Source organism: Giraffa tippelskirchi, chromosome 1, assembly GCF_054371585.1.
Source record: "Giraffa tippelskirchi isolate mGirTip1 chromosome 1, T2T-mGirTip1v1.2.pri, whole genome shotgun sequence".
In the NCBI taxonomy this organism is placed as follows: domain Eukaryota; kingdom Metazoa; phylum Chordata; class Mammalia; order Artiodactyla; family Giraffidae; genus Giraffa; species Giraffa tippelskirchi.
In genome coordinates, this window is record NC_137275.1 from 140,398,422 (window position 1) to 140,421,369 (window position 22,948).

Here is a 22,948-nt window from a genome sequence, read left to right on the forward strand (position 1 = left end):
TTGCAGCGTTACAGCATGTCTATGTCTGTGTTGGTCCTTCCTGCTCCCAATCCGCTTAAGTTGGTGAAACCAGTTCCAAATATATTTCTTTTCTCTCGTGGATAGTATTATTCAATACAGCATATAATGTCCATTTCATGACTTACATTGTATCATGATAGTATAGCATGCTGCTGCAAGCCACACGTGGACTTTGGTAGAAACATCAAATAGTTGTGTGTATCTGTTGAGGGGAGGCGAGTTGGGGAAAGAAATAAATCCATCGCTGTAACCAACCTCTGTTTCTGTTTTGTGTGTGTGTGTTTCCTATTTTGTTCAGTAGGTTTTCTCCAATGACCATTGATGGAATGACCAGTTTGGCTGGAATTAATATCCCTGGGCACCCAGGAACAGGGTGGTGTATTTTTGTGTACAACCTGGCTCCTGATGCAGATGAGAGTATCCTGTGGCAAATGTTTGGGCCTTTTGGAGCTGTCACCAACGTGAAGGTCATCCGTGACTTTAACACCAATAAATGCAAAGGTTTTGGATTTGTGACTATGACAAACTATGATGAGGCCGCCATGGCGATAGCTAGCCTCAATGGATATCGTCTGGGAGACAGAGTACTGCAGGTCTCCTTTAAGACAAACAAAACGCACAAAGCCTAATGAGCTCTTGTCCTCAGTCCATTTATATATGAAAACTATACAACAAAGGCAAGTTAAGAGAAACTTTATACATTAGTAAATGTCTTTGTAAGTCAGTGTTGAGATGGGGATAAAACGACTACTTAGCATCCTAAGAAATATGTGAGATTTTTTATTGCTAGTATTTGAATTAAAACTTCTTAAAATATCTTTTATGTTTGAATATGGACAAGAGGTACAGGGTTTTTACCTGTCACATTGCATTTTATTGCCTTCTTTGAAGAAGGTGGACCTTTTAAAGTGTTTCAGCTAAGGGAAGACATTTCTTTTCTTTTTACATAACTGCCTTGAACCTGTGAGTAAATATTGAGGCTTTGTGTTGTAATTCTTCAGTTGGTTGTGTCCTTTCCCCCCCTTTTTTTCTTTTTCTGATTAGCTTTGTGTTTGGTTTACATTTAAAGCATTGCTGTTATGTCTAAGAAAAGTATTTTGAAGTTTACATTTTTATTTATGAAGTTAAAAACAGTATTTATTTTGTAATTATGATTTGGGTTGGGGAAGGGGGGGCTACATTATAAACGCTTATTGTAAGAATACTGGAGAACTTTTCGTAAAGCAGTACCTTGCCAAAGAGATAAGAGCCTCTTTGATGTGGGTTTAAAAAAAGCATCTATTTTTATAAAAAAGAAAATTTGGAGAAACTTTTTACTGGTCCTGGAACAAATATTTTGACTTGAATACTTTGAGAAATCTCTTCATATGACACCTAGTGAGCTTTTAAAATTTACCAGGAAATTTGCAGTGGTTGGAAAATTTAGAAAGATTTATGATGTAGAAAATACTTTTGAGATCTTTGTATGAAAGGAGTAGAATCAATGGGGGAAACACTGCTGGTTTCGTTTTTGTAATCACCAGTGTAGCGTCTGATCATCCTGGTTATTACCTGATAGGTGGCTCACATTGATTTGTGATTTTGAAACAAATAAAAAAAATTTACAAAAGAATATATAAGAGCAGGCAAGAAATTTAAATTACCAAGAGATGGGGGAAAAAAAATCTGTTCTTCCTAAAGAAATCCCTTCAGATAGAGCTCATGGTGTTTAGTGATGTACTTGCAGTATTGTTTGAAGAATTGTTTTGTCTTAAGGAAAAAAAGATGTTGCACATGATTTGTACTGCAGCAAATCGGCAAAAGTGATCTGAGTTGGATATATTTGAAGGTATTTTGAAAGTTATGTTCAAGGCTAACACCTGAGCTTTGTGTAATGTAAATAAGACCTTGTGTTTATGAACCTTTCAGCTAATTTGATTTTTTTTTTCCCTTACATGCCAAGTGATGTTCAGGTTTTAAATGTTTTTGTATCAGTTTTTTCCTTTGTAAATGGCATTAACATTGTTACTTGAGGTCTTGCTTAATCACTTTTGTTGTCCTGAGGACTTGAATTTACAGTGCATCAGATTTGTTGCTAATTTTGTCTGTAGATAGTCTAGCTTCTGCTGTTTATGGTGATGCTACATTTTCGTTTATAAATATGTTTGTGGTAAAAAAAAAAAAAATGAGTATAACCATAGGTTTTGAACAAATTTCCTTACATTTTTCATACAAAAATCATAAATATCTGTATGCTATTGAAATTTAACTTTGTATGATGCTTAAACCACTATTTGGGGAAATAATAAAATAAGTCTTTACCATGTATGAAAGAAATTTTAAAAAATACAAAATATTTTCTGATTAGCATCTAGCTTATAATAAATTTTCAAAAAAGCTGAAGGTAAAAATGCCTTCATCAGGATGCACTGAGAACTATATAGTTACGTCCTGCTTTTTGTATAAACTTGAGATGCTCACATGCTTCCCCTTAGAACAGGCAATGTGCTATGCATAACATAGTTGTACATTATCTTTGCAGTTGCGTTGTTTTATTTTTTATTATTTAAAATTGTAGTTATAAAATTTTTCAGTATAGTACAGTACATATACTGTGAGGCGCGTGCTAAAGTGAATAAGCGAGTTTTCATGCTGACCCACTCAATGCTATTCAGAAATCAATTGGCTTAGCACTTTCTCATATCCTTAGGTGCATTTAGATTGTCAGAGTTAACCTGCGTTTAAAAAAAAAACACTAAAAAACAAAATACATGTATATACTTAAAAAAAAAAAATAAGGTTTCCCCTCACGGGAAAACAGCAGCTACATGCTTCTTTCCTATACTACTGTAGCAAACCAAGGCATTGATGAGAGGGCATGCAAATTGTGCTTCACTTCACAGTGTTTATCAGAGCACTTAATAAAATGTAAGGCTGGTATTTATTTGAAGTTGTACAGTATGACTTAATTCACATCTGTTGGAATAGAAAATATATTCTGTTGAGTATTTAAGAGGCTGTACATGTTTTCTTTTGTGTTTGGATTCTTTGTACTTTTTCATGTTCAGTACATCAATAAACAAAGTTGAAGGGAAAGAACAGTGTGGTGAGTAGGTCTTTATACATTTTTGGGGGCTCCTGTGCTCAGTCTAATAAACTTGCTCTCTTGAGGTTACCTCAGAGCTCTCATTGAAAGCAGTGTTATTGAACAGATTCCAAAAAGCATGGTATGTAAAGTAGAACATGCAAAAATTTTACTTTCAATGACAGCTTCCTATTATTTTTAAATATTACTTCATGAGTAATTCTTATAAGGATATGTGCTTTCATTGGCTGGTTGTAAAGTAATTGGATGCTGACGTCATTCTATACTTCCGACTTAAAAACCATCAACTTTGAAAAAAAAAAAAAAATGGAAATTGTCCTCACTTATTTACTTGAGCTAAAGAAAACCAAATGGAAGGTAACTTACTCTGCTGCCACTGACAAGATTTAATTCAACCATAGCATCAGTTGTTGTTGAGTGAAACTTACTTTTGTTGCTAGTGCCAGATTGTCAGACTCATCTGTAAAATCAGAAACTCCATTTGCATTAGGTTAGGTTGATGTGTGTAGTACATGTGTACCAGCATGGTTTCACGTATATATTCAACAGTGGTAACACATCCTTAAGAGATCTCTGGAGGAAGAAAAAAGGTGTCCTGCTCATTTTATATAAACATTCTACTTCTGTAGAACTTAAGAAATACGATAATGAAGTACTTTTTTTCTTTTTTTTTAACCAAAGTATACAAAATGGCTTCTTCTAATTTGATTGTATCTGTCACCTTTTTTGGTAAAAAGCCAGTCTAAAAGTAATTGTCCTGAATTCACAACTTGGTAGTCAAGAGCTTAGCTGAGTGACAAGACAATTCCTTTTCTTCCAACATGCAATTAATCTCAAATCTCCATACTCCCTTTTTTATTATATGAATTTAATACTCTAATTTTGTGATTTTGGAACAGCCTCCCCTCATCTCTCCTCTTGCATGGTTATCAGTATTTTGACTGCTTTGCATGTCAGCAGTTCTTCTATATTTGAGCAGATAGGGGGAAAATTCTCAGTATAAGTTTTGTGAGTCTACTTGATGTGCTTGAGGAAAAAGGTGTTTTTCTTAGAATCCCTTCTCACCTTCTGCTTTCAAATCATCCAGGGTGTCATAATCCAGTGTTAGAGTAGGTGATATAAATTTTTAATCTTAGCATCATTTTACATTATTATAATCTGATTTGAGGAAATGTATTAGCAATTTAACCTTACTGTTTTAAAAAAATAGATTGCTAATGTCCTAGCCTTACTTTTTAAGCTGTTCAAAAATGTAGTACAAACTTGTAACTTCTATTGAAAGGATTACCTAGAAATAAAATGCCTACACATTAATAATATGTTGAAATTTTAATATAGTTCCAGAACAATATGTGTATGCCTTGTAGGTAGAAGATACAAAAAAAGAGAAACAGTGATTTTGATCCTATTTGCCTCTGTTACCATATAGGATCCTCAAATGGTAGAAGAAGAGAAAAATATTGCTAAAATCATAACAATTTATTACTGTTGTGAAGAGCATTTGTAGCCTCAGTTATTTCAGCAAGTGGTTCATTTTTTTTTTCTTTACTGTTTTTTATATTCTTTCTCTGAAGACTTCCAAAACTGGTCTCCATTCCTTTCAAGTTGAAAGGATTAAAACATTTACACTGTTAATATAGACAACCCGTTGATGTGGGGTTGCTGAAATGAACCCTTCCAGTGTTCTGGTTCATAGAAGTATTTTTTGGTTGCTCAGCACAGGTTTATTGATGATCTACATACTTATGCTGTGTACTGGGTCTATAAAAAGTAGCAATACGTGGCTCTTAACCTTCTTGGAAACTGTCACTCAGAAATGCGAACAGACAAGCCACCCTGGCTGCAGGGTCATAAGAGCCATGGCAGCCAAGAGGCAGGCATCCAGCTAACTTGCTAGAGTTGTTACAAACCCCTTTACAGCTCGGAAGAGTGGATCTGCTCTGTCCTTCTCATATCCTGCTTTTCCTTCTTTGGATTGATTAACTCACTTGTGTAATTTCCAGCCCAACATCAGTATCATTTAGTTTACTAAATGAGATGTTCTCCTATCCATGAAGTTGTCCATTTCCTTTCTGAAGCAAAATGAAAGTTATAATATTCAATAAAGACACCGCCTATATGAATAGTTGGGTTGATAGAGGAATTGGCTGGACCGTCTTGCTCTCTCTAAACATATATATGGAGTGACAATTTGCACAGCATTCATATAGTAAAATACCTTGAATGTTAAAAGTGTGCTGACTATCATTATTCTACTTTGAATGAAGACATGTCACAATCTTAGGGTCTCAAGCTCATTATTACTACTACTACTTTTAGTTTAAAAAACTAAATGTTTAGATTAAGATGAAGTAGTTGATACTAATCGCCAGAAAGGCTCATGACTGTTACATTTTCAAATACTATATAGGCATCAAGCATGAACCCATTTGGAAGACAGGCCTCTCCTTACACAGCCTGTCTTGTTCTCCTGAAGATTTGTCCACATCCATAAGTAACTACACAGTACAAAGAAAGTCAAGAATGCTGTGCACAGAGTACATTAAAAAGAAAAGGACGGATGTGACGTGTGTGTGTGTGTATGTTGATGTGTGTTGGGGGAGGATAGTTGGGTGGGAGTGGGCTGCCACACAGAAATGTGCTGCATCATTAAGTGAGATTTGAAAGAGAACGGGGAAGGGAATTCACCAAGAGAACACTGACCAAAGTCATGTAGGTGAGCTTCTGACTACGTGTGACATTTTCACAGCTTCCCTGATAGCTCAGTTGGTAAAGAATCCGCCTGCAATGCAGGAGACCCCGGTTTCGACTCCTGGTGGGGAAGATCCACTGGAGAAGGGATGGGCCACCCACTCCAGTATTCTTGGGCTTCCCTTGTGGCTCAGCTGGTAAAGAATCTAACTGCTATACGGGAGACCTGGGTTCGATCTCTGGGTTAGGAAGATCTGATGGAGAAGGGAAAGGCTCCAGTATTCTGGCCTAGAGAAGTCCATGGACTGTATAGTCCATGGGGTCCCAAAGAAAGGACACTACTGAGCGACTTTCACTTCACAGATTATATTTAATACAGACCTTTGAGCTTATTAAACATTTTTATGTCCATGACTAGTTAAATCTCAGATTAATCAGAAATTAGAGTCCATAGATGAAATACAAACTATGTAAACATCGAAATTTTGTTCTCATTACTTTACCCATTTCTACTGTAACATTGAAAATATTTTCTGTGATTATATGTGATTTTTGGAGTTGCATAGAACTAGCTAGTAACTAGCTTGACTTTGTTTGAAAGAAGGCATTTATATTTGGAGCATGTTGTTCAGTGTATGCAAAAAAGACCAAAAGAAGCTAAATATCCCCAGTATTAGAACTGGACCAGTCTCTTTCTCTTAGTGTATCCTTTTCAAACTCACTAATTGAAGATGATAAAGTGATCTTTCTTTTGTATTTACACTGTTTCTAATGCCATAGTACCTGGTTCACTCTAAAACTTTGGATTTGTAGTTATTACTTTTCTTACCTATCACTCCAGTATCACCTTTGTGGAAGGTGAGGGGAAAATTATAAAATCCCAATGTTTCTCAGATGTTTCCAAGATGAGGCTTTAGTTTGACAACCTTTTACCTATCTGTTGTTGTTTTGATAGCTCAGTCAATACTCACACCTTGCATTTCAATGAAGAACTGAAGGAAAGGAAGGCAGCCCATTTAAAGAGCCCTTCCAGAGAAGGGCTTTATTTGTCTGTTTGTCCTGAAGGGCCCTTGGATCCACAGATTGTGTATAGCTCAGTGCTGTCTCTAACTCTGATTTTTATTGTGCTCTCCTTCTGAGAATCCTTCTTGTCCAGATTTGGAAGCAACCAGCTCTACTGTGGACTTTCTTGAAGAAGTGAAGAAACTGGCAGTGGTCTTCAGGGTGACCCACCCTGTGGAATGAAGCACAGCAAGCGAGGTAGCTTGGATCTCTGGATTGGGCTGGATTGTGACAAAAGTGAAGCAGCTGTGCTGAGAATGGGGGAGGGCGGTTTCCACCCATGAACGCAAGTGGTCAGACATCCAGGAGATGCACAGCTTTTATTTCAGACCCAGAGATACCATATTGAGCACCATGTTGGAAGTGCCTGAGCACCTTACATTTACAGGCATGTACTAAGTCTTCCTTTCTCAGAATGTAACTTTTGTCAAGTTACCAGGAGTAATAATTATAAGAAATAATGAAGATTTCCACAACAAAAAAAAACCCTACTTATCAAAAAGGATAAGTAGCTATTGCCATATATGTTGAAGCAGCAGTTGCAATTGTTATTGTATTACTTAAATATCTTCAGCAGAATTTCATCTCTTGAGAAGGGGTGCTGCTGTATTCTCCATATGAACCCAAGTATATGGTGAGAGAACTTTCTGCTTTTCAGGAGTTACTCATTGAGAAGTACGTGTTTTACACCCATACATCACGTAAGGAGAGCCTCTTTGCTTCTTCAAGTCAGTTGCTCCTTATATTTTCTGTCCAAAGATTAAATGGCCTGAGTACCAGATGAATAGGCAGACTTGTCTTTGCTAAATGCGAGGTGATGAGAACTTCTTAGAAGTTTATCTGAAACTTACCCTAATACTGGCAAGTTGGTTTTTTATGTGATGGTGGTGTTAAGTTGTGCTTCTCAAGCTTTTTCATGTTCTGGGCTATAGTCCTGAGAAGATCAATCTCTCTACATGCCCTTGATCCTTCTATGTTACATATGTTGCACACTGGCACACAGGTTGGGGAATTGTCTTTTAAATACATTGTTTTTTTTTTTTTTTGAAATTCCTTTCTGGTAATTCTTTCATTAAATGTACATTGAGCTTCTGCTCTATACCAGTTGCCTTGCTGTTTCAGGACTGAAGATTTAATTTATGTCTATCTTCAGTCTGGTTTTGAGCTGGAGGACACCTCAGGCATCCTTAACTCTCACCTCATCTTAATTCTTCAGATGTCAGTCAGACCCAGAGAAGGTAAGTTCTCTAAAGTTCTTCTGCTAACATGAGATGTGGCACTTGAACCCTGTCCTCCTCACTCTTGAAATCTGCCCTTTGCTCTCATTCAGGTACTAAAACTCACACTGTATTTACTTTCATAAGCTGTGTCCTTTTGTGCGATCAGATTTCGTGATTCTTGTAGGATTTGGGTATTTAGAAGTCAAATACAGGTAACAGCATTTTTTATTTTATTATGGTGCACTCAATATGATTTACATTCTTGTGGGTAATTTTAACCACTAAAATATGGTCACTATAGAAAATTTATAAAGTACAAAAAGTAACAAGTCAAAAATTACTCAGTTCTTTCCTGAAAAAGATCACCTTTTTCCCCTCTGATACTTTTCTTCTTGAAGTTATGATTATATATCTCATGTTCATAAAGATTTTAAACGTTCAGATTTTAAAAGTTTGGTTTTTTTCTTGATAAGGCTGTTTTACTTTCTGATTTTGTTCATGAGCATTGGAAAAAATTTTTCAACAGGCATAAAATAATCCGTTTTGATTTTAGTTTAAGATAAGGCGCACGAAAGCTATTATTTGGTTTTGATTGTATTGATTGTTACTGGCATGTCAGGGAGGTTTATAAAACTCAAGGATTCTGTATGGTTTCCCATTACAACTCCCATTACAACCTCATTCTTCCAGGTTTTCATAAAGACTGAAGACCAACTGAAGTGTAGAAACTGGGGCAGTATCTCCAAGTCTCAGTGTTGGGAGGCGCCTGAATACCTGTTTGTCACTATTTAAGGTGCGCAGTTTGGTTGTAAACTTCAGCTAAGCAACAGGGGCCTGGATGGAAAGTGGGGAGACCTGTGAAGCTACTTTTTCTCCCTCTAGACAGGGACACACAGATTCCCTAGCATACTGATAAGTCAGCTGCTTCTGTCCTTTCTTTCTTTAGAAGAAGGCAGTGTTCCCTTCATGAATAGGGGCTCGGAGGAGAGGAGGATGATGAACTCGGTCGTGGGTGAGTAATTTTTCCTCCTTCCATGGGTCTCTGATTGCAGGGATCTTCTTTTCTGCAAGGGTCTGGGTACACACCGGCTCTTCATTGCATGTGCTGGGAGAAATAGCTGATAGAAGAAGAGCACTTGTCGAAGGATGGAGGAGGCTGAAAAATGCTTGTTAGAGTGCACCTGGATGCTGCCGTGACGTCAGAGGCGGACCCTAAATGGCTCTCCAGCAAGTACGACAGCCTTTTTTCACCCCTTTCTTAACAATGAGATGTAGATTGGGCTTGTTCTCTATTCAAGCATCCTTATGAGTAAATGTCTATTTTTACGGTAGAGCTGCACTTTAAAAATAGCTCCAATCAGTGCGACTCTTTTCCCCCATATGTTAAAAAGTTATATATGAGTTAAAATATCTCAGATTGCTTAAATTCTTCCAGACACAAGGCACTTTTCCTTTTTTCTTTTCTTGGGGGGAGAAGTGGAGGGTGACAGGGGAGGATGAAATACAAAGTAAAGACTTTCTTTCTGGGCCTCCTCAACGCTGTGTTTGTTCTTTGAGACTTTTTTAACCAGTTGCAAAGCTTTTAAACCAAGATTTGAGATTTCTGACTGTTAAAAAATTCATTAATATTTGGCGGGTTACAGTCTTCTTCCTGGAGCGATTGTTTATTTTTGTTGCTGAGAGCAATTAGCTAGAACAGTCACAGTTGCAGCTGTTAGATACTCCAGGCTCCAGCAGAGATCACAAAAGGCTTTCTGCACATTTAGAGTCTGTATTTGAATTGTTTTTAATGGATGATTCTTCTGGAGTATACTGTGCTAGCAAATTCGATTGGGTGATCCTGAGCCAAGTCAAATTACAATGGGATCCTGAGCCTGCTGTGTTGATTAGAGTCACCTAGGCCCCTTGCTTTGTAGAAGCCTGAGTAACTGTGGCTGCTGCGTGTGGCAGGAACCTATCCCGTTCCTGTGTCTCTGTTTCTTTATCGTGCAAACCTCGGTATGGCTTGTCCCCAAATGCTGTGCCCAAAACACAGTGTTTTCTCAGGAATTTGTCCTGAGGTGTTTATTCCTTGTTTGTTGCTCTTAACTTGTTGAGGCTTTAGTGAGATAATCTACCTGTGCGATTGTATGAACAAGAGTCACGGGTATAATCTGGTGCTCATTGACATAACATCTTTAGGAAAGACTAGCTTCTTAGAAAATCTTGGCTCCAGTTGAATGCCTTACACTTCAGAAACAGCAACCCAAATGAAGGGATTGTTTCTCTCTTTTTATAATGCCTGTACTTTTGCCTTTGCATGTAGTTTTGATGGAAAAGTCTATGTGTGTCCATATTTAATAGCCATACAGCTTTAAGGTTCACAATATGCTTTTTTAATATGAATATCAGTAACGTGAGGCAGGGAATGCTGTGTTTCGTTACTTTATGGAAGAGTAAATAATCTCACAGGTTGGTGGATAGCCAACAACCTGCTTGGTTTTCTGTACTGTGGCCATTTACTTTGTGTAAATAAAAAATAGTATTTTGCATATTTCACTGCTCGTGTACTGAGCTAAAGCAGGTTGATGCACTTAGCTTTATTTGAAAGGCTGTTGGAGAATTGCTGTAAGTTCGAGGCTGGAGTGAGAACTCAGTAAAGTAGGGTAGAATCAGGATTATGTTACTTCATCTTTATTTCGGGGAAATTATTTGGGAATCTTGGAGAGGCTTGGTAATTGCATTGTAAGTAGGAATCCAAAATGTACAGTGAAAGTTTATTTCCTGCTAGCTAGCATAAATAAATTAGCAGTCATTACATTTTGATGAAATTTAGTCACTTATATGAAGATATTTTTAGAACAGCCTTTCAAATGGCAGTTGATTGACCAGATGGCAGTTTGCTTGATTAGCCAGCTTGGATTTATTACTAAGTCAGGTAGGTTGTTCTTCTTTAATCATGCTCCCTTCCAATAAAGATTTTTATATACTTAGAAAGATATGAACACTCCTGAGAAATATGTATGCAGGTCAAGAAGCAACAGTTAGAACTGGACATGGAACAACAGACTGGTTCCAAATCGGGAAAGGAATACGTCAAGGTTGTATATTGTTACCCTGCTTGTTTAACTTATATGCAGAGTACATCATGAGAAATGCAGGGCTGGATGAAGCACAAGCTGGACTCAACATTGCTGGGAGATATACCAGTAACCTCATACATGCAGATGACACCACCCTTATGGCAGAAAGTGAAGAAGAACTAAAGAGCTTCTTGATGAAAGTGAAAGAGGAGAGTGAAAAAATTGGCTTAAAACTCAACATTCAGAAAACTAAGATCTTGGCATATGGTCCCATCACTTCATGGCAAATAGATGGAGAAACAATGGAAACAGTGACAGACTTTATATTTTTGGGCTCCCAAATCACTGCAGATGGTGACTGCAGCCATGAAATTAAAAGACGCTTGCTCCTTGGAATAAAAGTTATGACCAACCTAGACAGCATATTAAAAAGCAGAGACATTACTTTGCCAACAAAGGTCCATCTAGTCATAGCTATGGTTTTTCCAGTGGCCATGTATGGATGTGAGAGTTGGACTATAAAGAAAGCTGAGCGCCAAAGAATTGATGTTTTTGAACTGTGGTGTTGGAAAAGGCTCTTGAGAGTCCTTTGGACAGCAAGGAGATCCAACCAGTCCATCCTAAAGGAAATCAGTCCTAAATAGTCATTGGAAGGACTGATGCTGAAGCTGAAACTTCAATACTTTGGCCACCTGATGCGAAGAACTGACTCATTAGAAAAGACCCTGATGCTGGTAAAGGTTGAAGGCGGGAGGAGAAGGGTGTGACAGAGGATGAGATAGATGGTTGGATGGCATCACTGACTTTGATGGACATGAGTTTGAGTAAGTTCTGGGAGTTGGTGATGGACAGGGAAGACTGGTGTGCTGTAGTCCATGGGGTCACAAAGAGTCAGACACGACTGAGCAACTGAACTGAACACTGGTGAATAAAAGTTCAGTAATTTTAATGAAATTTTTCTGTAAATATTTTATCTCTCTCACAGCTTAAATGATACTGTGGTCTCCTGAAATACCATGATTTGAACACAAAAAAATTGCCAGCAGAATGTAAGACTTTCTTCTCTCTTCCCTTCTGAAGGTTACATAATTGTAGTAATATGAATTACTGATGATTTTCTTGTTTCTTCAAACTTTTAAGAATAACTCATGTTTTTAATGGGCTTTCCAGGTGGCTGAGTGGTAAAGAATCTTACCTGCCAATGCAGGAGATGTGGGTTCGATGAGGAAATGGCAGCCCACTCCAGTATTCTTGCCTGGGAAATCCTGTAGACAAAGGACCCTGGAGGGCTACAGTCCATGGGGTCACAGAGTCAGACAAGACTTAGCATGCATGCACGCGCACAATATTTTTAAATGTTGGAAACCTAGGCAGTATCTGCTAGGACACCACAAACATTAGAGTTAACTCTTAAGTATGTTTGAAAGCAATGTGGCAACATCATCTTGGATAAATTAATTAAGGACTCAAGGATGATGCAGATCAATGAGAATGATGTGGAAATGCAAGGATAAATGATTTGGCCAGAACATGTGAACCAGAGGGGTGAGGGTGTCTCTGTGATGCTCTCCTTTCCATCACAGTGAATGGAAGCCTGGGGTGAGCTCGCTGATAAATCAGTGAGAACCCCATTAGGAAGATTTCTGGACAGAACTTTGGACAGTGATCCTGAGATTTTGAAGACTGGAGGCTCTATTAGCCTCAAAGTATAAAGCATCAGAAACGTAAAAATAGTTTGTGTTTCACAGTTCTTCTCAAACTTAGGTATGCATTATACTCCCCTTTGAAGCTTATTAATACAGATGCTTGAGGCTCACCTCAGATGCTGCTTCAGGGGCTCTAGAATGAGTCCCAGATAAGCTTCCAAATAGAGGAGGGTCTTCAGCCAAGGTAAAGACGTTCTGGTCTAGTGTGTACTGGAATGAGCTATCAAGAGTATAGAATTCCAAGTGTTCCTACTCTGCCTATTCTTCCTTCTGTGATGTATTCTCTTCACTTTTCAAGAAGCCCTTGGTTGGCTATTCCTAGCCCAATTTCACCTAGCAAACTGAATGAGATTTTGGGTCAAACAACATGCTATGTGTAGTATGTCAGTAACATCACAGGAGAGGTTCGCTAATGATCCCTACTTTACAGAAGGATAAAGTGGAACTTAAAGAGGTTGAGCACCTTGTCCAAAAACCTCAGCTGGACAGTTGTTGAACTGGAGCTGCAGCTCACTGTCTGCCTTCAGAGCTGTGGTCTTAACAACACAGTCTCCTGCAGTGGTTATCAGTGGGCAGCCGTAGGGGAAATACTTATTTTACTCTAATATGAGCTAGTTTAGTTTTACTGCTACAAGCACATCCCCTCTTGGAAAAGAGTCTAGATGTTTGTTGTTGTTTGTGAAGTTTATAATATAAAGATATGTTTGTTTTGTGTTTTAGCTCACTTTTCAGACTGGGAAATTCTTTAGGGTAGGATCTTTCTGTGATTCAGCTTGGTGTTTCATTTCTCATGTGTCCATCGTGGTGCCTTGTACTTGCATTGTGAGTGTTCAAAGAGTTGTGGAGTACATAAAATGGAAAAATGAAGTTTGAGGAGCTGTTACCTACTCAGAATTCAGGCTGGTGTGAGACCTGGTGTATTCTTACATTTATTTTCTCCTTTGGAAAATCAGTGCTGATACCATTTCAGGTGTGTTTTCTTGCTTTGCAGATGAGTCAAGGTTGAAAATATACCAAATTGTAAAATGATGACCCCAGGAAAAGTATGGAAAAGGAATTACTGTGCTCTGGGAGAAAGTGCAAGTCTGTACACCAGGGTCTTTTGCTATACATTCTGGTTTCTATTCTCCTTGGGTAAAAAAAGTCTTCTAGGTGAATGTGAGGAATATGATCAATTAATTTCTTTTGTCTTGCACAGTGCTTGAGCTGGTCCCATGTCTGAATGTATAAGACAGAAATATAAAGAAAAGTTGAAATGTCTTTGGTTCTGTTGCTCAGGAGTCCAAGGTGACCCAGTATCTGGTGTGCATTTTAAAATAAAAGATATCACAGCTCTTCATTTATTTATACATTTATTTTTGGCCATGCCACATGGCATATAGGATCCTACTTCCCTGACCAGGAATCGAACCTGCACCCCCTGCATTGGAAGCTTGGAGTCTTAACCACTGGACCACCAGGAAAACTCCTCTTTCATTTTTTTAAGAGAGGTATTATGGTGTTAATAGGAAGAAAGTAACTATACTTTTTGGATTTACTCTGAGTGAAACAATGTCCTCTGCTTAAAGTTTATAGCTTGACTAATGCCATTTCTTGACCAAATCCAAAACTTTCTTAGTGAAAGTCATACAACAGTATCAGAAGGTTAAGTATAGTGCATTAGTTCAGGCTGCTGTATCTGAATGCCATAGGCTAGAGGCTTATAAACAACAGAAATGTCCCATCATTGTGGAGGCTGGATGTCTGAGATCAGGGGGGTCAGTATGGTAAGGCTCTGGTGAGGATCCTCCTGCAGGTTACAAACTGCCAGCTGGTGAGGGTCCTCCTCCAGGTTACAAACTGCCAGCTTGTCACTCTGACCTCACAGGGTGGAAATAGCATGTCAGCTCTCTAGCCACTCCAGTATTCTTGCCTGGAGAATCCTATGGGTGGAGGAGCCTGGTAAGCTACAGTCCATAGGTTCACACAGAGTCAGACATGACTGAAGTGACTTAGCACACATAAAGTAATTTGCTTCTGCTAATATCAAGAGATTAGATTTTAATATATGAATTTTGGTGGGGACACATTCAGTACACAACATTTAGTGTGGAGTTCTAATGTGTATTTGGGCAGACATCTCTCTGATTCACCCTGAGACTCTCATCATATAAAACTGTTCTTGTGGTGATGGTTTTCTTGTATTGACCCAGTCATAAGGCTGGGCATGTCACATGAGTTAATTGTTAACTTTCATGATGCTGCTGAAAAAGTACATTAATATTGTTCCCATTTTACAGAGAGGAAAATCTGAGACTTGGAGAGACCTCTGATGGAATAAAAATGTTTCAGCTTATTTGATCATTGCTAAGTAAAATGGAAAAGAGAGTTCTCCATTTCCAGGTAGGTTGATGATAAATGATATGTTTGGGGAAACAGTTGGGTACGGAACTCAGGTTACTCTCTTTGTGTCTTATACACTCATCTCCGAGAGATCAGAAGTTTTGCAGGCTTTAGCGGAACCTAGTTCACATTAAATCTTTATTTTTCTGACTTAAGAGACAAAAGAGCATTTGTTCTTTTGGTGGTAAGATACTCATTTATCTTATTGCTTTCTTATCTCAGTAACAGTTGCGACCATTTCTGTTATTACTGTTTCCTGTTGGTCATGCATGTTACTGTCGCTGTAAGAAGTACGTAAGTCTCTGGATTAGTTGTTATAAAGTGCCTTCGTTTTGCAGGTGAGAAAGTTGGGTAAAGGAGAAGCAATGAGTTGATTAATGTACATTCTCTGTGTAATTAGAACTGCAAACCCTCAGGTACCAGGCTGTGATTTAGAAACTGAGCAATGTCATGTGAAGTGGTACCTGGAAACACATTCGGCGGTAGCACTCACTGTCTAGACTGAAGTGCATACAAATGGAAGGTATGGGCTTTTCTAAAATAAAATGCACAATATTTCAGGGAGTGGTCCTCTTACCTACCATTATTACCTCCTCTTGTTCAGTATCATGCCGTCCTGGTTCCCAGATGAGGTGGCCAATATATTATTACAGTACACAGAGTAAGAATATTGGACTCTGTTCTCTAAGATCTTGCTCTTCTAATGTTAATATATATGGTCATTGACAGCTCCTGGGAACTGGTTAGAATGCAGACTCGGTGTATTTTCAACCCCCAACCTGCTCAACTATCATCTGTATTTTAGCAGGATTCCTGGGTTGACCCAAGTGCATTTTAAAGTTTAAGATGCAGTGCTCTAAGTCAGTTTCTCAAACCTGAACATGCTAAAGATTGACCTGAGAGCTTGTTAAAACACAGTTTCCTGAGCCCACAGATTAACTTGGTAGGTTTGGGGCGCACACTGGAAATTGTTCTGTCCTTGGACACTGGCAGCATTGCTTGGATGGTTCCTGGTGCTAGCATGTTCCAGGTGTTATCATTTGGGTGGTTGAACTCAATGACTGTAAGATACTGCACAACCAATTGGGGAACTTTTACCAAGGACTGAAGATGGAGCCCACACCAGTGCCACATTTATTTATTGAAAAGTTACCCTGCAGAGGACTAAGGTTGATGGAAAACTGTTCTGTGGCCACTAGGAGAAGGGAAAATCTATTTCTCTATATAAAGATAAATAGAACAAGAGAATAACGTCCAATTTCCAGTAAACCATTTATTGGGTTGACCAGAAGCACTGCCCTCTTTGTCCATCAAAGAGGAAATCTTGCACTTCTCAGCTTTTCTAAGAGACCACGTCTTTCTAAGAATTCTGATAGCTTCCCTTGCCAAGTATAGCAAACACTGATCAGATGGGAGTAGCTGACATGGCCATCCTACCTCCCCTTTTATATTGACCTAGGAAAGTTCTTGTGAAGCTAAGGGTTGGCCTCCTACTACTTTGCTTTAAGGCATTTTTTATGTGTTTTTCTGTTGAGAGGAAGGTACCTTTGAGGACTAAACAATTCTTGATCCAAGGAGTCAGAAGGTACTAAACCCTACCCACCCTTGTGTGTTGCCTAAGTCTGCAGGGAAGCAGATACTGGATCCATTTTTCTCTTTTTTACTGAAGTATGATTGATTTACAGTGTTGTGTTTCTGGTTGTACAGCAAGATGATTCAGTTACACAGATGTATTTAGATATTTTTTCAGATTCTTTTCCAGTATTTTTGTTGCAAGATATTGAGGTATTCTTAGAGCTTTAGTGTACCCTTCTTTGTGTCATGAAGTTTTAAAACAGAAGATGCACTGGAAAATTCACACACATCCCAAAAGTATATTTTTCTTGAGAACTTTTTTCTCTGCAGCATTTAAACTATTGTTTATCTTCTGTAGTTGACATTAAGTATTTGATGTGCCTTCAAGAAAAAAAAGTTGCTTCACTGCTTGTGGCGGGTGTGATATTCAGCAAAGTCCTTAAGTTTGAAAGTAAAGCTTTGGGTATGTGAGGTTTTACTCATTTGCCCTTAGTTTTTAACTGATTTCCTTTAATTATATTAAGTTAGTTATTCATAGATATATAAAGAAACTATTAAAGGGGGAAATTCCTATATGACAGATGTCAGGATTTTAAAACCCTGTAAGTTTCTTTTGGTTCAACTTTCTTTGCTTTTGAAACAGTAAGAGTTGAGAACATTGGATGGATATTTTCTAGAAAATACATACTAGGAAAAAATGAGTTTAGCATTCATTATGGACATGGCATGTATATTTACTTATATATGAGATATCTCATATATATGATATATTTCTCATATACATATATATATATGAAGTGTGCTAAGTCACTTCAGTCATGTCCAACTCTTTGCGACCCTATGTACTGTAGCCCACCAGGCTCCTCTGTCTGTGGGATTCTCCAAGCAACAGTACTGGAGTGGGTTGCCATTTCCTTCTCTGGGGGATATATATAATATATATACTATATATATGAGATATATCTCATATATACTATTATGTTACACAAAGCTGATAAATAAGCATAAAAGTTTTATTTGAGACCTCAGGATTAGAAGGAGAAAACCAGTGTTTAGTGGAGTAGCCACTAAACTAGCACTGTGTGATGCATCTCACAATTTTGCCAAGTGAGTTGTGTGTTCTTACAGCTGAGGAACCAGAGGCTTAAATCAGTTACCAGACTTATTTGCAGAGCTGAGATTTACATTTGATTTTGAATGTGAACTGTGGAGCCCATTCTCAACATGTGCCTTACCTTATTGAAAGCTGGGTAAAAGAGATTTGATTCCATGCAGTCATTATAAAAAACAAATCTAATGTCTAAACCTAAGGATTTCAAAGTTTTAAGTATGCATTTTAATTTGATCCTCAACGTGTTGTAGGTAGACAGGGCAGGTGCTAATGTGCTCATTTACAGGTAGGAGGGGGGATGGATGAATAAGGATCTGCAACTCAGAGATTGAAGGACTTGCTGAATTGAGCAAGGCTAGTGAATGGCAAAACCTTTAATCAGACCCTCCTGTTGACTCAAGACCTTTCTTGAGTCGCCTCATGTGCTTTCTCACGCCTGTCCTCCCTGTTTGCTAAAAGTGTATTTCAAAGAGGCTGGAGGAGTTGTTAAAGCAGAGTGTCTCAGGATTGTAACATCTCATAAAAAGGCTTAGTGAAACACCCCTTTCCTTCCATGCCCACCCCATCCCAGCATCCTTTGTAAATTGATTCTAGCAGGAAGCTGTGTGCTGCCAGGAATCAGCTGAATGAAATGCGTTAGTAGTTGGGATCTGTTCTAACTGTATTTAATACTCATGTCGTAAGAGCCTAGTTTTCTTAGGAAAAAGTTTTTCAGTGACCTAAAAAATAGTCTATCCAGTGATTGATGACACATACCATAAAAGTTTGTTGATCTTTTGGCTTCTGTTCACATCATGAGTTTTTATTTGCAATGAAAGGAAGTTTTACTCACTGTAGGAACATTTTGAGCCTCTGCTTCTTGGGAGACATTTGGAGTTTGAAGATAGTGCCCAATGTGAACATTTGGGACTTCGGTTGGGAATGTGGCAGGGGTGGGTTTTAATTCCTGTGGGGTGACTTCCCTTTCGCTCTGACCTGTCAGGTCCATGTGTCTGGCTCTGTCTAGTCACGTGTGGGGGTCTGGTCTTTCTGTCTGGTGAGCCCCAGCTTAGGAAGTGACTTGTCGACCCTGCCCCAAGAGTCTGCCTGAGAGGGGTGGTAGACCCTCCTGTTTCTACTGTGCGAGACGACAGATTGTGCGAGACGACAGATGATTGAGGGAAACTCAGAGCCACCCCTCTACGTAATGATGAGAAAGGACCAGCCTTCTGGTAAGTGGAAATAAGAACCCACGCACCTTTTAATTCTGGTCAAAGGGAAGAGGGGAGGAAGACCTTTCCTAAGTTACCAGTCTGTCTTTGTCGTTACTTCTTGCACTTACTGGTCGAAAATTTTTCATCTATATATTGTTTTACCTGTATAATCAGTACACTGTACTGACCATATAGTGTACGCTGTATAGTACATATATAGTACACTGTATCTGTACAGTAGTACACTATAGACTACTGGGACTGAGGAATTACCTTTTTGTTCCCTTTTTGGATATAGATAATCACTGTCAATGCCAAAAATATGAGGCAGGATCCAAATGAGGATCCTGTTGGAGCAGCCATGGGGCTCGCTGTGCTGTTAGCCCCTCTCCTGTAACTCGTGCTGAGGCCGTAGCCCTCCGTAGCCGCTTCTGTACCTGGCCTCCGCTAATCGGACCTCTGGCACGTGACTAAAGGACACGGGCTGTACGCTAGCCAGTGAGTGACCTGGGTTTCCTTACAGAGTGGACACGAGTTAGTTGAAGGCAGAGAAGCAGGCTAGCAGGGTGGCTTGAGTGCCCAGTCATCATGGACTCAAGAGGGAAGACTCTTGAGCTTTTGCTGCCTAGTTCTTTGGCTACAAAGCATGTCGTTGGACTCTTGTAGCATTTCTGTCTTCCTCATTACCAGCATATCCTTATGATGAAACTTCTTGCTTTAAGCCAGCCTCTGCATGAGGCCTGTCCACAGCTTGGCTTCAGTGCCATCTCTGCCCATTCCTAGCTGATGACTTCTTGGCTGCCTACCCTCTGTAAGCATTGGTTTTCTTCCCTGTACAGTGAGATAACAGTACCTGCCTCAGAATACTGGAAGGATAAATATGTAACAGATGTGCCCTGTAAGCTTCTGCCATCACGGTTATTGCTGTTTGTTGTCACTGTTATTGCTCAGAGGAGACCATATGAACATACTTCCGTTTCCTAAGAGGATACAAAATCCCAAGGTTATCATTGTCCAGTTCTGACCACTGGCGTGATTGATGGTGTTGGGGTCTTGCAACAGTGAAGGTAAATTATACAAGACTTTCCTTTCCTTTCCCTGAGCCCCTTAGAACTCTGTCGGCCTGATCTTTGTCCACAAACCTGAGGTTTTTCTTCTGTTGTTCCTATTTGAGAGAGAAATATCTGGCATACAGAGGAGGCCCCAAATGCCATGAGTCTCAGGCTACTGAAGGATTATCATGCCAGGGTAAAATCATATGGTGTCTGTCTAAAGTATACATGCACTTTAAATGTGTCTCTCCTGACCAGTTATTTAAAAAAAAGGAATTTTATAACATTCCTATATATGTCCCCACACAACTGTTGTTCACTGAAATACACAAACATACCACAATATTTTGACTAGGTCTCTCCTCCTTCGATGACCAAGGCTCTCTAGGTTCTGATTTGCTGGTGGCTGGACCAGGAGAAGAAGGTAAGCAGAGATAGTCTTTTATCTCTGAAGTGTTCACCTTTGGCTCAGTGCCCTTCTGCTTGTGTACAGGAAAGAAAAATAAAAAGTAATTATTAAAGAGAACTCCCCCACTGTCAGTGCTGTGACCTCCTTCTCTGGCAGTCAGCTTTTAAAATAGGCATCTTACTATTTCAGCAGATGGTGCTAAGGTTTGTTAAAGCAGCCTACAGTATTCCCAGTACATTGCCACATTTCTGGATTCTTTGTAATTAGCTCACGACATGGGTGAAAGTGAGCTCAGATGTAACCCAAACCCGTGCAGCTTGGAGAAAGAGAAGCATTTGGTGAGAGGAGCTGGATTCTTCCTTTGCTTTCAGGGAGTTGCCCAGAGGTGAGCTCTGTGAGATTAACGGCAGCTGGAAGTCATTGCAGTTGCTGAGTCTGTCCTGGCTACCTTCTTCCTTCCAGATACAATTCAGGTATTGATTTTCATGTATAGAAGCCCTTTGTCATTTTCATCCCCAGCCTGGTTTCTTGAAATGGACCCTTGCTCCTCTGTTTATTATTTATTCCTTGTCTCTGTTCCTGTGTTTCGTCCATGTGTCTAGAGATCTCATGTAGAAGGTGTTAACAGTTTTAGAAAAACACTGAATTAGATTTTGTAAACAAAAAGTGTGTTGTTAAGAAAATCATGATAGACTGAATTTAGACGCTTTACTGCATGAGGATGGGTGATCGTATTTCACTAATGTTACAGCTACTTACACTCTCTTTGTCAAAAGAGCTCTTTATTTCACAACCCACTCTGCCTAGATAATGCTGGGCAGGAAACTATTTCTTGATGAGTGTATGTGACATAGCATCATCTGCAGGAGCCACCAGTTACTGGCATCTTCTTTCCCCCCTGATGTCACACCCTGGTGAGGTAATGTTGGAGCACTGTGTCAGACTCACAGGTAGCCTCACAGAGGGTTTTTGAACCAAAGCACGTGAAAGGTGGGAGTGTTTCAGTATTGCTCATGATGAGAATAGCGAAAGTAGAATACCATCTTTTCTACTGAGAATTTGCCTTTGTCTCCAAGTGTTTGGCTTAGAAGAAAGTCAAGAAAGAAATCTTCCCCGTGTGACTTCTTCCCTAGCCCACTTGTGTTTCTGTTTGTAACAGTCACTGTGCTGTTAGCAGGAACTTTGCTTGGTAATGATTCTTAAATAGATACTAAGGACTTAAGTACATATGAAGAACTTACTATGAAGCAGACACTGTTAACTATTTATATGCATTTATATGCATTTAGTTCTTCTAGAGATAACTCCACAGGTAAATTGGTTATTATTTTGTTTCATAGATGAGGACCCTAAGATTATTCAAATAGTAAATGGTAGAGTTGGGACTTGAACTTAAGTCCATCAGACTTCAAAAGCCTGTCAACTGAGACTGGCTGGAAGGAATTTATTTTGACTTGCTGTCCTTAATGCTCTTGTTTCTTCTTTGTCAGCTCTTTATCTCTTCCTCACTTAGAGACAAAACAGACACAACATACACACTACAATGTGGAGTAGAATTAGGAACAAAATGGGGGAAAACTTCAGTTTTCCTGGGATAATTAACTTAGCAAATGTATGGTTTACTCTTTAGAACAACAAGGTCAATAGCAAAAGTGAGCTAGGGCATTGAATGAGAGGAATGGCATTGCTGTGTCGAGGGGAGAGCAGCTGGTAGCAGATCTGACAGTAAATATTGCTGCTCCTGCTTTCTGCACATGGCACAAATTATCCGGGTATTATTTTCCTCCCCAGGGGATTATCTGTTGTAAGAAGAGTGAACAAATTCTTTGAAATGGGACCTCTAAATGAGTATTAGCTGTTCTTGTCTTCCTCCTTATCATCATCTTCTGCCCTTATAATTTTTTGAGATCTCTTGTCTCAAGGGCAGCATTGGAATGCATTACTAACATTTTGACAGAGAGCAAATACCTGAGATTCTAGCCTTGGTACCTAGGGTTTCCCTCCTGAATGCTAAACCGATTCAAATAGCAAAGGTACTCCTGAGGAATCCTCTTTGGCCAGATGGATCAGGGATACATTTCCAAAATTAGTGCTGCATGGAGAATTCTCTCTCATGGACTAATTCTTCTCCCCTCTCTAAGGACCATCTGTCTCATGGGCAGAAGAAAAACAGGCATGTGTTCAGCTCTGCAGGGTTGCCACCTGGACCTATTCCTATAGTGCTTCCAAGTGGAGGGTTGGGCTGTCTTTGGGCCAACCCAAAGCCTCAAGTTCTGGTTCTTCAGTGAGAAGTTATAGAATGAGGACAAAATAATTTTGATCCAGAACCTAGTTTTGTAGAGCAAGGATTGGTGGGTGACCCATCACTCTAGACTACGG

At 39.2% G+C, this 22,948-nt stretch overlaps 1 protein-coding gene across 49 annotated transcripts in view; it reads left to right on the forward strand.

Moving 5' to 3' along the window:
* Nucleotides 1-22,948, forward strand: part of ELAVL2 (ELAV like RNA binding protein 2) — a 307,766-nt gene that overhangs the window by 134,737 nt on the left and 150,081 nt on the right. For 24 of the 49 annotated variants that reach the window (XM_081498583.1, XM_081498485.1, XM_081498363.1 and 21 more), the window contains one exon: nt 323-3,096. In XM_081498583.1, the coding sequence (XP_081354709.1) occupies nt 323-650 (328 nt within the window). In that variant the 3' untranslated portion in view covers nt 651-3,096. Of the gene's footprint in view, nt 1-319; nt 3,097-6,937; nt 7,058-7,981; nt 8,098-8,769; nt 8,873-9,131; nt 9,311-11,198; nt 11,876-12,126; nt 12,191-15,126; nt 15,230-15,567; nt 15,753-18,897; nt 19,127-19,947; nt 20,176-20,940; nt 21,043-22,948 lie in introns of those variants that run through there. The other 25 variants (XM_081498444.1, XM_081498453.1, XM_081498543.1 and 22 more) reach the window with 3 other exon arrangements.